The 14,929-nt window shown below is 37.1% G+C and overlaps 1 protein-coding gene across 4 annotated transcripts in view; it reads right to left on the bottom strand.

Annotated features, from left to right (window-relative positions):
- The window catches only part of NCAPD3 (non-SMC condensin II complex subunit D3), a 70,347-nt gene extending 55,555 nt beyond the window's left edge, over positions 1–14,792 (bottom strand). For all 4 annotated transcript variants that reach the window (XM_088800801.1, XM_019718829.3, XM_019718830.3 and 1 more), the window contains exons 1-3: positions 14,654–14,792; positions 10,974–11,128; positions 8,306–8,468 (exon numbers count right to left, since the gene is read on the bottom strand). In XM_088800801.1, the coding sequence (XP_088656927.1) occupies positions 8,306–8,468; positions 10,974–11,128; positions 14,654–14,717 (382 nt within the window). In that variant the 5' untranslated portion in view covers positions 14,718–14,792. The remainder of the gene's footprint in view (positions 1–8,305; positions 8,469–10,973; positions 11,129–14,653) is intronic.
- Between the last annotated feature and the right edge of the window lie 137 nt (positions 14,793–14,929).

Here is a 14,929-nt window from a genome sequence, read left to right as displayed (position 1 = left end):
AATCAAGCAAGAGAAAGAAATAAAAGGTATCCAAATTGGGAATGAGGAAGTCAAATTATCACTCTTTGCAGATGACATGATGCTATATATAGAAAACCCTAAAGACTCCACCAAAAAGCTATTAGAAACAATCAACGAATACAGTAAAGTAGCTGGCTACAAAATCAATGTACCAAAGTCCATTGCATTCCTATATACTAACAATGAAATCTCAGAAAAAGAAATACAAGAAACAATTCCTTTTGCAATGGCAGCAAAAAGAATAAGATACATAGGAATAAAATTTACCAAAAATGTGAAGGACCTATATGCTGAAAACTGTAAGACATTTTTGAAAGAAATTGAAGAAGACACAAAGAAATGGAAAGACATTCCGTGCTCATGGATTAGAAGAATCAACATAGTTAAAATGGCCATATTACCCAAAGCAATATACAGACTTAATGCAATCCCCATCAAAATCCCAATGGGACTTTTTAAAGAAATAGAACAAAATATCATCAGATTCGTTTGGAACCACAAAAGACCCCAAATAGCCAAAGCAATCTTAAGAGAAATGAACAATACTGGAGGTATCACACTCCCTGACTTTAGCTTGTACTACAGGGCTACAATAATTAAAACAGCATGGTATTGGCAGAAAAACAGACACATAAGACCAATAGAATAGAATTCAGAACAGAGAAATAAAACCACATAAACATGGACAGATAATTTTTGACAAAGAAGCTAAAAACAAACAATGGAGGAAAGACAGCCTCTTCAATAAATGGTGCTGGCAGAATTGGATAGCCACGTGCAAAAGAATGAAACTGGACTGCTATCAGTCACCATGTGCCAAAATTAATTCAAAATGGATTAAAGACTTACGCATAGCCCTGGTACAACAAACTGCATAGAAGAAAACATAGGTACTAAACTTATGGACCTTGGGTTCAAAGAGCATTTTATGAATTTGACTCCAAAGGCAATGGAAGTAAAGCTAAAATAAACGAATGGGACTATATGAAACTTCAAAGCTTTTGCACAGCAAAAGAAACCATCGACAAAATAAAGAGGCAACCAACTGAATGGGAGAAGATTTTTGCAAACAGTGCCTCCAATAAGGGGTAATATCCAAAATATACAAGGAACTCATGAAACTCAACAACAAAAAAACAAACAACCCAATTGAAAAATGGGCTGACGACCTGAAGAGACATTTCTCCAAAGAGGACATACAAATGGCAAATAGACATATGAAAAAATGCTCAACATCACTAATCGTCAGAGAAATGCAAATAAAAACCACAATGAGATATCACCTCACCCCAGTCAGAATGGCTTCCATCATCAAGACAAATAGTAACAAGTGTTGGAGAGTCTGTGGAGAAGAAGGAACCCTCATACACTGTTGGTGGGAATGCAGACTGGTGCAGCCGTTATGGAAGGCGGTGTGGAGGTTCCTCTAAAAATTACGAATAGAATTGCCATATGACCCAGCAATCCCTCTCCTGGGTATCTACCCAAAAAATCTGAAAACATTTAGAGATAAAGACACGTGTGCTCCAATGTTCATTGCAGCTTTGTTTACAGTGGCCAAGACATGGAAACAACCAAAACGTCCTTCGATAGATGAATGGATAAAGAAGTTGTGGTATATATACACAATGGAATACTATTCGTGGATAAGAAAAGATGACATAGGAATAATTGTGACAACATGGATGGATCTTGAGAATATAACGGTAAGAGAAATAAGTCAGACAGAAAAAGCAGAGAACCATATGATTTCACTGCTATGTGGTATATAAGCCAAAAACAACAAAAGAACAAGACAAGCAAATGAGAAACAAAAACTCATAGACACAGACAATAGTTTAGTGGTTACCAGAGGGTAAGGGGGGTGGGGGGTGGGAGATGAGGATAAAGGGGATCAAATATATGGTGATGGAAGGAGAACTGACTCTGGGTGGTGAACACATAATGGGATTTATAGATGATGTAATACAGAATTGTACACCTGAAATCTATGTAATTTTACTAATAATATTCACCACAATAAATTAAAAAAAAAAAAAGAAAATGATACGGACCAAGAGACGGCATAGAAATAAAATCCCTGAGATAAGGGGAAAAAATGAAGTAAGCCCTAAAATTGCCCTAATTTTTGTGTTTTGAGGAAATTTCTGGACAACAGCAGAATAATAGTGAACCCAACCACATTATTATGTATGGTCTTACTAAATTGAGATTACAGAAATGAGAGTCGGAAGGCAGGGGTATCTGCAATATAGGAAGCAGAGTACTGGAGAACAGGAAGCTAAATAAAAAAGAGAGCCAGAAATCTGCATAGGGTTGATTATAAGCTATGGATGCATGGGGTAAAACTCCATAAAGGTGGGAAAAGAACAATTTCCAAGGAATTAGAAGGTGAATAATTTTTAGAACTCACACGGTCCTGAGACATTTGAGTTCTGACCATCCAGAGTGGAGAGAACTTGTTAACTAAGTGAAGCATTCAGCAGAGACTTCGAAAAGAAACACACCTTAGTATCAGGGCTAAACTAGCTCTATGGTAAAAGCTACTTTAAAAATGCATTAAAACAAGCCACAAAAGGATCAAGTTAATCCACCAATAGTTGACTATCAAAACATACTTAAACACCATTTAAAGGAAAACTACAAAATCAAGACACTCAATGACTTAACCTTCAAAATGTCCACCATCCAATAAAAAAGTACTGAACGTGCTAAGAAACAGGAAAATGTGCCCCATCATGAGAAGAAGAATCAATCAATTGAAACAGTCTAAGAAACAACAGAGGTAATGGAACTAGCAGGAAAGAACCCTAGGGCAGATATTATAAATCGGTTGAAGAATTAAAAGCAAAATAAGCAAATTAAGAGCAAACACAAAGAGAAATGAACATTTATTTTTAAAGAACCAAATATAACTTCTTGATCTGAAAAAGAATATTTTACTGGATGGGCTTAACAGTGGATTAGAAATTATAGAAACAAAGGTAAATGAACAAACAGTAGAAGCACGTAAACAAAAGAATTAAGACTCAGTGACCTATGGGAAAATATTAAGCAATCTACCATGAGTAATTGGAGTCCCAGAAAAAAGGGAGGGAAGAAAATATTTGCAGTAATAGTAACTGAAAAAAACTTCAAATTTGTTAAAACGCATTAAATCCACAGATCCCAGAAGCTCAAGGAAGCCAACCATGAGAAACACAAAGGAAATCACACCGAGGTGTAGATAATCTAATCAAATGGCTGAAAAAAGTAGTAGTGAAATTCTTCAAAGTAGCCAGACTCTTCCCCCGAAAAAGACACAAAACAGAGAAACAGTAAGAATCATGCAGACCTCTCAGTAGAAACTGATATAAACCAGAAGACAATGAAATAACACCTTGAAAACAAAATCTTTCAACCTAGAATTCTATATTCAGCAAAAACATTCTTGAAGGCATAATAAAGACATGTTCATACACTCAAAATCCAAGACAGTTAATGGCCAGCAGACCTGCACCACAAGAATGTCAAAAAAAGTGCTTCGGACTGAAGGAAAATTATGTGAGATGAAATCTTTTAAATATAAAAAAGTGTTTTTTTTGTTTGTTTGTTTTTAAAAAATTCTTTAAAAGATAACTCAAAGATAAATATTGACAATGAACTGTGGGGTTTATAACATGTATAACTACAATACTACAAAGAAGAGGAGGGAGAAAGTATATTGTTTTAAGGTTCTTATATTATCTACAAATTGTAGAATATTATCTGAAGATAGACTGCTTATTGTATACCGAAGGCAAGCTCTTAAAACATACACATACACACACGTTCATGCAAAGAAGCGTACTTAATAAGCCAAAAGAGGAGATAACATGAGATACTAAAAAAATACACAATCTGAAAATAGGCAGGAAGAGGTAAAAAAATGAAACAAAAAACAGATAGGGCAAATAGAAAATAAATAGCAAGATGGCAGAAACCCTACCATATTGACAATTACATTTAGTGTAATCTGAACTGTGTAAACATCCTAATAAAAAGGCACACAGTGGATGTTGTCACAGTGGATGAAAAGAATGACCTAATGATAAGAAGTCTAAAACATACTCTTTAAACATAAACACATACATAGGTTAAAAATAAAAGCATGGGAAAGGATGTACCAACCAAGGACAAATCATAAGATAACTAGAATGGCTATCTTAATATCAAAGTAGACTTCAGGGCAAGGAATACAACCAGATATAGAAGAACATAACATGATACCAAAAGGTCAATCCATCAAGAAGACATGCAATTATAAATGTTTGTATCGCACAGATTTTCAAAATACCTTAAGTTAAAACTAAGAGAATAAAAAGGAAAAATAGACAAATTCACAATTATACTTGGAGATCTCAACATTCCTCTCTATCTGATAGAACAAATAAACAGAGTATCCTGAAGGATATAAAAGACTTGAACAACCCCAGTAACCAACTTGAAATAACTGACATATACAGAATACTAGATCCACCAAAGGCAGACTACAAATAGAAGATTTACCAAGTCAGGCTCTATGCTGAGCCATTAAGAAACAAACAAACAAAACCCTCAGTAATTTGAAAGTATGTGCTCTAATCTCAACATAATTAAGATAGAAATCAATTACAATAAGATTTCACAAAAATTCTCAAATATTTCAAAATTAAACGTACTATATTGGGTTGGTGCAAAAGTAATTGTGGTATTAAAGGTTAAAAATTGCAAAAACTGCAATTACTTTTGCACCAACCTATCTAAATAACTCAAGTATAAGAAGAAATCACAAGAAAAATTAAAAAATTGCTTTTGCTTGAAAGATAATGAAAACAAATCATCAAAATTTGTGGGATGCAGATAAAGCAGTACATAGAGGGAAATTTATAAGATTACTTATATTAGAAACAAAGAAAAATGAGAACAGAGATCTATGCATCCGCCTTAGGAAGTTAGAACATTAAACTCAAAGTAAGAAGGAAGGCAATAATAGAGATAAGATCAAAATCTTTGACATAAGAAATGGACAAAGAGGGGGCCGGCCCAGTGGCTCAGGCGGTTGGAGCTCCGTGCTCCTAATGCTGAAAGCTGCCGGTTCAATCCCATATAGTCCAGTGCCAGATGGCTTAGTTGGTTGGAGTGCGGGCTCTCAAACACAAGGTTGCTGGTTCGACTCCTACAAGGGATGGTGGGCAGCGCTCCCTGCAACTAACAATGGCAACCGGACCTGGAGCTGAACTGTGCCATCCACAACTAAGATTGAAAGGACAACTTGACTTGGAAAAAAAGCCCTGGAAGTACACACTGTTCCCCAATAAAGTCCTGTTCCCCTTCCCCAATAAAATCTTTAAAAAAATAAAGAAATGGACTAACAATAGAATATAATTAATATCAAAAGTGGGTTCTTTGAAATGATCGATAAAATTAATAAACCTCTATCTAGGCTGATGAAGGGGGAAAAAAGAAATATAAATTACCAACATCAGGCACTGATCAGGACATAGCACTACAGATTGTACAAACAAAAACTTCTTTAAAAATAAAACTCGAGGCCCAGCTGGCTTCACTAGTGAATTCTAGTGTGGAGGCTAAAAAAAATTAATACTTTCCCTTCCGCCTCCAAGTTCTTCTAGCTGGGCTAATAACCAAATTAACAGAGACAGATTAACAGGAAAAAATAAAATTTTAATACATGTGCACATGTATTAAATTCACATATACATGAAAATTTCAAAGACAGTTGCCTCGCTCATATGATATTACGGACAAAGGAAGAAAGGGGGGACCGACTTAGATTTCAGGAGTGATAATGGGCGTTTATAGGTCGCTGAGGAAGAGGGGAACACAAAGGGCAGGCAAATTCTTGCTGGGCAACTCAGAAACAACAGTACATGGGGCATCTAGCTAACAGCTAACAGGCCCCTGCCCTTTACCCTCCTATTTACCATACTTAATTCAAATTAGGCTGCTAAGGTGAGCTCCTAAGATTGCCTTCTTGGGGTAGGCCTTTCCAACTGTATCTCTAAGGTAGGAAGAGGGAGAGTCAAGGGTTCTGAGTTTTTGTCTCCTAATAATCAGCTTAAAACCAATATCCCAAAAGACAGTTTCAGGGTGGCAATACTTTGGTCCCCTTTACTACTGAAAATTTAAGGAAGAAAAAAATCAATTCTTCACAAACTTCCAAATATAGAAGTGGCAAGAACACTACCCAACTCATTCTATGAAACTGGTATTACTCTGAAACCAAAACCAGATAGACATCTCAAAAAAAGAATACCCCTTATAATATCCCATATGATGATAAATGCAAAAATCTTCAATAAAATATTAGGAAACTGAAACCTGGCAACACTATACACCTAAACAAGGTCATACAAAATTGGTTTAACATATGAAAATCAATCAATATTATGAGAATACAGAACAAAGACCACATGATCACCTCATAGATGCAGAAAAGCAAATGACAAAATCCAATACCCTTTCATAATAAAACATGCAACAAACTAGTAATAATAACCCTGATAAAGACCACATTCAAAACATCCACAGCGAACATTATACTTAAGAACAAAAGAAGTAAAATCTTTCCTCCTGAGATCAGGAACAGATGCCCACCTCCCTGCCTCTATTCAACATTGTACTGGAGGCAATTAGGCACAAAAAAGAAATAAAAGGCACCCAGATTGGAAAAGAAGTAAAATTATATCTATTCACAGATGCCACGATGTTACATACAGGAAATCCTACTAGAAATAATACATGAGTTCAGTAAGGGTACTCATTTGCAGAGTACAAGATCAATAATCAAATATCAATTGTAGTTCTTCTATACAGTAAAAGTAAATAATCTGAAAATGAAATTAGGAAAACAATTTCATCTGCAATAGCATCAAGAAGAATGAAATACTGAGGAATACATTTAACCAAAGAAGTATAAGAGTTGTACACTGAAAACTACAAAATATCATCGAAACAAATTAAAAACCTAAATAAATGGAAAGACATCCTATGTTCATAGATTGGAAAACTTAATGTTGTTAAAATGTCAATATTCTCCAAACTGAAGTACAGATTCAAAGCAATCCCTGACAAAATACCAGCATTTCCCCCCCCAGAAATTGACATGTAAATCCTAAAAGTCACATGGAAATGCAAGGGACCCAGGATAACCAAAATAATCTGGACAAAAAAGAATACACTACGATAAATATTAAGTATCCATGGCATCCCAATCATAATCCAGAAACATTTAAAAACAGAAGGTAATTGGGAAGAATATGACTTGCTGGAAAGCTCCATAACAGCCACCTCTTCACTCTGGCATGTATCTCAACCTTAATCAGAAGGAATGCACTCTAACAACGGAAGATCTAAAATCGCCACTTTTCTGAGAGCCCAGTGACAACTGAGACATTGCTTAGCAACTAAGTTTTTTGGGAACTTATTTCAAAAGTCATTATGGGAGCATTAACAATAATACAAATGAATGTTCAAGGCTTTATGTATCCTTTTACCAATTCCCAAATCATAGGGAATAAATCCTTAACATTTATTTCAAATGCATTTATGTACACAATGACAAGCAGCAAAGCTGATTAACCCTGTTGATTTTCTTTTCCATATGACCTTTGGGCTCTCCATCCCCCTCTATACTCAGCTCTCTTTTGCCTTGGGTTAGGGTAGGAAGAAGAAGGAACTCCTTCGCTGCTCACAGGAGGAACAGCCACCTAAGTGCTCTGATAATAAGGGAAGTGGAACAGTGCTCACAAATAGATTCCTTTCCCATGCTTTCCTTCATCAAGCATTACTTTCTCATGCTATTCTCACACTTTCCTGATTGGAACGGTTTCAAACTGTTTTTCCACACCATATAGTAGGAGAGCTATAACACAATGACTCCCCACAGCAATTTTTCTCAGTCTGGACTGGGAGTCAGGAGAAGAGAGGGGAATATCAGAATTTTATACTAGGTAAGGTTGGGTGGGAGTGGAACTCTTGTTAGCTTGGAAACATTCCCCCTCCAGCTTTGTGCCTCTCGGATTATTTGTACTAGATTATCGACACAGCATATCAGAAAACAAACACATTTAAAAATGGGAAAGACATTTCTGGAACACTTTTGTGTGTACTTCATAGACTTATTCTCATTTAAAGTCAGAGCAACTCTATGAGATGGGTTACCACTGCTCCATTTCATAAGTGAGGAAACAAAGTAGCTCAAAACAATGTAGACAATTTTTAAATGACAAAAGATGCGTTCTATCCTATCAAATACACATACCTGGTATTTCTAATAGCAGAAAATAAAGCCCAGCAGCATGAAGGCCATATTCTCGATATTGTACACTGACGTTTTTCTTATGGACTATTTGAACAAAATGATAGAACAAGGCTACCAGTGCACTGTGAGAAATGTTGTTCTCAGCGAAGAAGGTCCAAATGCTCTGGGGGAGGGGGTAAATCACAAAAGCCAATGATTACAGAAACGGAAAAATCTCCAATTATTTGATTTTGGTAAGTACTTAGTGCCTTATAAAAAGGGAATAGACCAACTTGGCACCTAATTATAAATGTTTGCCAACTCCAAAGGGACTAAAACAAAAAATTAAACACGTATTATTCAAAATTACAATAATAAGTACATAAGAAATTTAAATAATTAAACTTAAAAACATTTTAGGTAAGTTTCAAGCATATATATTTCTGAAATTATTATAGCTAAAAACTACACTAAGACTTTTGGATACTCTATATGAGTGACTACTCAGGCAAGTTACCTCTCCATCTACGTTACATGTACCCAAATTCATCAGTCGCTCTAATTCCTAGTTGAGGAAATCAGAGCAATTTATTTAAATTTAAATGTTCTATGGGCAATGCAAGCAGGAAAGGACCTGAACGTTTCTCCCTCAATTGATTTCATAAGTAGCCTAGGTGAGAAAGGAAATAAACCCTAGAATATAAACCACAATTTTATTACTTTTGTAATAGTTCCATGCTTTCTCCTATTAAACACATGAAGAAGAAATGGCTTATTTCTATAAACCAAACATAGCAGGAATTAAATACGGTTTACCGTGGTGTACGTTAGAAAAAGAATCAGACCTTGTACTTCCTGACCCGCTGAAAAGACAGGGAAAGTGATAGGTAGTGCCTTGGGTTAGCCACACTCCCTAGCACATGCCACCTTACAGAAGGGACCATTTAGAATCACTAAGCACTCTTTTCCTTTACCGTGAAACTTACATCCTCATTCCTAACACCACTTCAGCTCCTATAATGGCCTGTAACTGTAACCCAGGAAGCAGCCGATGACAATCAATCACCTGTGCCCCAACTGCCTTGGTCTCAGGGCTGCCCTGTCTCAGGACGCCTGCCCATCACCGCTACTGCACTGGATTCCTGGGCCACTTCCTAGCCTTTGTGTCAGCACTGCTCACACTGCTGACTGCTCCTCCTCAGGTGTCCTGCAACCAGCTCTCTGCATTGTCCTGTGTCTCCCCTCACTGATCTCAGGCATCTCTGCAATTCCACCACCACCGTGATTCAGAGGACTCTCCCAGCTAGTTGGTTGAATTGTAACTTCTCTCCTGGTCTTTCAATCCATGTTTCCAACCACCAGCTACATCTTCCTAAGGATCTCTGCACAGACACTCACATTCAAAAGCCTAAAACTGAACTCCTAATTTTTCTACTTGACCTTGCTTTCTTTCTTATTCCCTACACCTCTGCTAAAAATATCCTCCTCCTAGCTTTGAAATTTGATCGTTCACATTTTCCTTTCTCTTACACCCTGCACCCAATCAATTTAGCACTTTACAGTTTTATCTCACAGATTTGTTCAGTGTTCCAACACATTCTTAAAATTCTATATGCCGTTTATGCTACATCGCTCACGATTCTCTCAGCCTTCTCTACATAGTCCCTGTTGTTTCTTCCCTAGGAATGCCCTCAGACCCTAATTTCTGCTGGTCAAGATTCTAACCATTTGTGAAGACTTGCCTCCGGCTGCTTTCTTTCTGGAACCTTCCCAATCTTACCATGCACCCTTTTCCACACCCCTATCAGATGGTATTACACTTCTCTTACAGCAGTTTTTACAATGTGGTTCACCAAGTATTTCCAGCTCTCCTCCTAGAGTCATGGTGGCCCTCAGCTTCTCCCGCCCCCTGCAGCTGAATGTGGTCTCTGGACCGATTTTGACCAGTGAAATGGGAGTAGGAGCTGTAAGAGCACATGCTTAATTCTTCACTCTCTCTCACTGGGATCATTTAATCATCACCTCCCTCTGTATTTTAATCATCACTTTATCTTCTAAGGTACTTAATGCAGTATTTGGCATAATGCTTAATGAATGTTTAACTAGATGATTTAATTTTTGAACACCTATGTGCAATTTATAATTGAAATATTTCAGAGATGTTAATATCTAAGTATTTTTTATTACGGTCCCTAGCCCTTCAGTTTTTTTTGAAAAGCAGTTAATGATCTAAATATTAATAAGCACACTAGATAGAACTCAATATTTAAAGGAACCCTTTGTTCCAATTTTAATTCAACTAACCACTTCTCAGGGTAATAATACCAGATTTTCTCAAGTTAAGGCATGCATGAATTATTATTGCATTTTCCCTGGCCTTCTTTCATATTTTGTTTATCTGGTTTTGTTTTGGCCTTTACTCTTTTCCTTTAATTTGCTGTTGTAAAAAATTGTCATGACTTGAAAAAAATTACAGATTAATACTTTGAACCTTCCGGAGGAAAGCTATTAGGATATTCCAATAAATGAACCACATTCTTTATGCTACTCTGCTTGTACTCCTTATGAACTGTGTACTAAAAAGGCTAAGCTTTACACAATAATGACTTTAATTTGCCACTTGTAACACCTAAAGATGGCTAGCTTGATTTTCTTTTATTTATTTTTTCCTTTTTTTTTCTTTATTTACCTCTGTAGATCCATGTTCTTCAACAGCAAAGCAGAAAAGACTTTCATAGAGTTTTGTGAATGCATCCAATCCAGTTTCTACAATTTCTGCTTCTATGCTGGGATCCAAAGGTTCAGTCTCTGTGAAGTCCAGTTCCCAAACTGTGTCCACCCATTCTAGTGGGAAAATGCAATTAAATCAATAAGTGCTCTACAACAAGTAGAAAACCAATAATCTTTAGACTCTAGGTACATTCAAGAGAAAAGTTTATTAGTCACAACTCACACTTAACTATATAATACAGGTGAAGCATAATTAAAGGAAAGCAGAAAAGGTTAAAAAAACAGTTAAAAAAAATTATAACTGAAATCTAGTTATTAAGTTGGTCATCTAAAAATATCAAGAAGGAAAACACTTTTTACATAAAACAGTTTTGGGGAATGATACTTCAAAACACTTAATGATCAATTTGAAGAAGCAGGTTAATCAAAGATTGCCCCAGATATCCCTTTGTGAAAATCTTATAATTAAGTTAATAAACCCAAATAAAATACTTTACTGGGCCCTTGGAGAATAATGTAACATGTTTAAAAAAAAAAAAAAAAAAGATACAATTATCCCAAGATGTTTAAACTAGAGGAGACCAGCCAGATTCACATTCACAGAAATACTCAGTGATTTCAAAATACACTGATGGAAAGAATGCACGTTAAGACTCTCAGAAGCATTTGAGATCTTACTCCATGGTATATGGCATCAGTTTTGTTCAATAAATTCTTATATTCTCCACGAGGGGGGAAAATGTATGTTAAGAGAATGTGATATTATTAATGCAGCATTCTAGCTGGATTCCTTGCCAATCTCTCTTGGCTATAAACCTTCTCACACATTTTCACTAACTATTTTTCCTCAATATTTTTGTTGATATCTCTAAAATCTAAAAGTAGGACCAGCTGAAAATGTGTGGATATCTCAGACATTATTAATCAGGTGCTCTTTCAAATTAATACTCTTTAAATTTTGTTCAGCACTGATTTAGAAAACATGGGCAGGATATGGATAAAGAATATCCAGAGATGGTAGGCTTCAATCTTTCTTTCATGGTTCTGAACATTATACTGCACTCAGCAAATGAAAAGCCCGTAGTTAACTAGATCCATCTTCCTTAGAATACAATTTGCCTGTCACCTTTTGCACGTGAACTTGACCTGGTAGGAGGGAGTCTCACTCTGTATCTCAAGTCTTTCCAGAGCATTCCTTCCAAAGATATAAAATATGCTGCCTGAAAGAAGATCTGAAATATGCAATTGTGTCTCTCTATTATTCCCAGTAATGTTTTAATGCCTATGATAGACTGCAGCCAAGGCATCTCACTCCTTATTTTGGCTTTGCTTACAATAGTTCCACTACTGTCAGTACTATCCAATTTAAGTTGGAAGGCAGTAATGCCCTGATTCCTAATCCTCTTTCTAAAATCATCTGTATATCTTTAGTCATATCACTTCTAATATTTGTGAGCCCTACTACCTCATTTATAAGATGTAGATAATAATAAACACCTATCAATATCACAAGCAGAGTGTTCTACTGGAAAGATATACTAGTGGGTGCTGGATAGCTCAGTTGGTTAGAGCGTGGCGCTAATAACACCAAGGTTGCTGGTTCAATCCCTGCACAGGCCACTGTGAGCTGCACCCTCCTTTAAAAAAAAAAAAAAAAAAAAAAAGATTTACTAGGAGAAAGGAGATGGGTTAGAATGAAGGGCATTGGCAGAGAAAACAGAAAGGGAAAAGAAACAGGTACTTCTATTTCACTCTTTATGAAAGTACTTAGCACCCTGGTCCTAAAACTTGTGGAATAAAAGCTTAAAGATGAGAAATTCTATACACTAATGTCATTATTTCTGTGAACTGGAAAAGACTGCCAACCTTTGAGCAGCAGACCAGGTGACAATCACAATTGTTCGGTGGTAACAGTTTGAGGACCACAGACTATCCAAATACCAGGTTTAATATCTTGTGGTAATGAAATAAATTCTTATTAAATAAACGTTTAATTCAAGACAGTGAAAATCCCAAAGATATGTGGGAGTTCTCCCTGCAGAAAAAAATCCCATCAATTCTAGAAGAGGAAGTGCTCAAAAAAAGTCACTGTACCTGCTGTGGCTACAAAACAATTGTGTAAAATAGCTCCTTTCTCTTACAAATTAACCTCCAGTTGCCCAAGATACTCATTTCCACCCCTTTGTGACACTCTTACCCCTTTCTTTCAGCCCTCTTTGATTAATTTTACCTGCCTTTGCAAGAATGAAAGGAAGAGAAAGAAGCCCATGAGATATAATTTTACAAGTCCGTTAAAATCCTAGGAACAGAGAGAACTGCACATTATTTTAAGTAGAAGAAACCAACAGGTGGTTCTCAACTCAGGAACGTAAAAAAAAAAAAAGGACTCAGATTAAGGATGGTAGGTCTTGGGACTCAAAAGGACAGGGTACAGGACAACATAGCTTGGAAGAAATCTTTCCATGGAACTGACTGTTTAACATACTTTAGTTAACCATTCACTCTCTTTCCTACTCATTCTCCTAACAATCTTCATCCTAAAAATGTTCTTGTATCTTTTCCTGCCTCTTTTTCTCTCCTACATTCTCCCACTTATTTTATACACATATTTTAAATGCACCCCAGTACTTCTGATCTCGTTTCTGGATCCCAACTACCAAATGCCAATGAAAAAAAAAAAAAAAAGACCTGCTGTCAGGAAATCAATAAATTCTATAAACAATAGCTATTACTATTTTTACAGTGGATGATTGTTAAAACAGTAATAGGCACATAAAACACTAGAAAGCATAATAGAAAATATTACTTGGGAAGCAGTAGGGACAGAGGTGGGAAGGATAACAAAGGTGGGAACGATAATTCTTCATTTGGACTTAAACGTGGTAGTTTACCAGGGGAAAAAATGCAGAGAAGTGCATCCCAGACAGAGAGACCTGCATAACAAACCACAAAGGTTAAGAAAGTGTAACCTGTTTGGAAATTAACAAAATAGTAACAGCACAGAGATTAAACGTGAAGGGTGGGAGTTATTATTTGTACTTATTTAGCAGTCACAGTGTACCGGTTACTGTATCAATCTTCACAAAACCCCTGTGAGGTAGACATTATAATCCTCATTTGACAGGTAAGGGAACCAAGGTTTATAAGCAACTTGCCGTCGGATGCTAAGCGGTAGCGTGTAGAGGCCAATCCCACTGTCTCTGACTCCAAAGATTATGCTCACGGAAAAGACTGCCGAGAATGGTGAAGGCTCTTATATATCAGGCCAAAGATTTGGTCATTTATGAAGGAAATAAAGGGGGAAACAGTAAAGGTTTAAAGATTTGACAGGTCACATTTGTGTTTTCAAGTGATGCTGGTAAAGGTGTGCAGATTTGCAGAACAAGAGGAAGGCGAAGAAAACAGTTCCAAAAGAACTAAAAGATATCGGGCAACATAAGCTCTTTTTTAACGTTATTTACTGGGTTGAGCCCTTATTCCAGACCCGGCTCGCCATCGTCCTGGAGCGCACAGACCTTGCTAAGAGTCAAGCACCCCACCCCCATCGCCATCCCCACCCCAGGCCCAGGCTTAAGAGCATCGCAGGCGCAAAAGCACCGCAGCCCTGCCTCCCCGAGACTCGAGGCCTCGTCTCCTCACCCGGCCTGAGATCCAACGGGCACCACGGCTGCAGGCCGCTCCCAAGGCCCGGCAGCGCCACCATGATCACACAGAAACCTGCTCGCCTCCGCTGTGGTCAACTTTCAAAGCTCGCTCCCGCGCGCGCTCCGAGTCGTTCCTGCGAACCAGTCACAACATGTAGAATTTCCCACCGACCAATCATCGCGCCCAGCCGGTTTCGTTCCAATAACCAATCAGCAGGGCCTTCTGCCGCATGCGCAAAGAATGGGGCGGGCTAAGGGCTGCAGACTAAGC

Source organism: Rhinolophus sinicus, chromosome 9, assembly GCF_057876585.1.
Source record: "Rhinolophus sinicus isolate RSI-liver-muscle chromosome 9, RSI-T2T, whole genome shotgun sequence".
In the NCBI taxonomy this organism is placed as follows: domain Eukaryota; kingdom Metazoa; phylum Chordata; class Mammalia; order Chiroptera; family Rhinolophidae; genus Rhinolophus; species Rhinolophus sinicus.
This window is presented reverse-complemented; position numbering and strand designations above follow the sequence as displayed.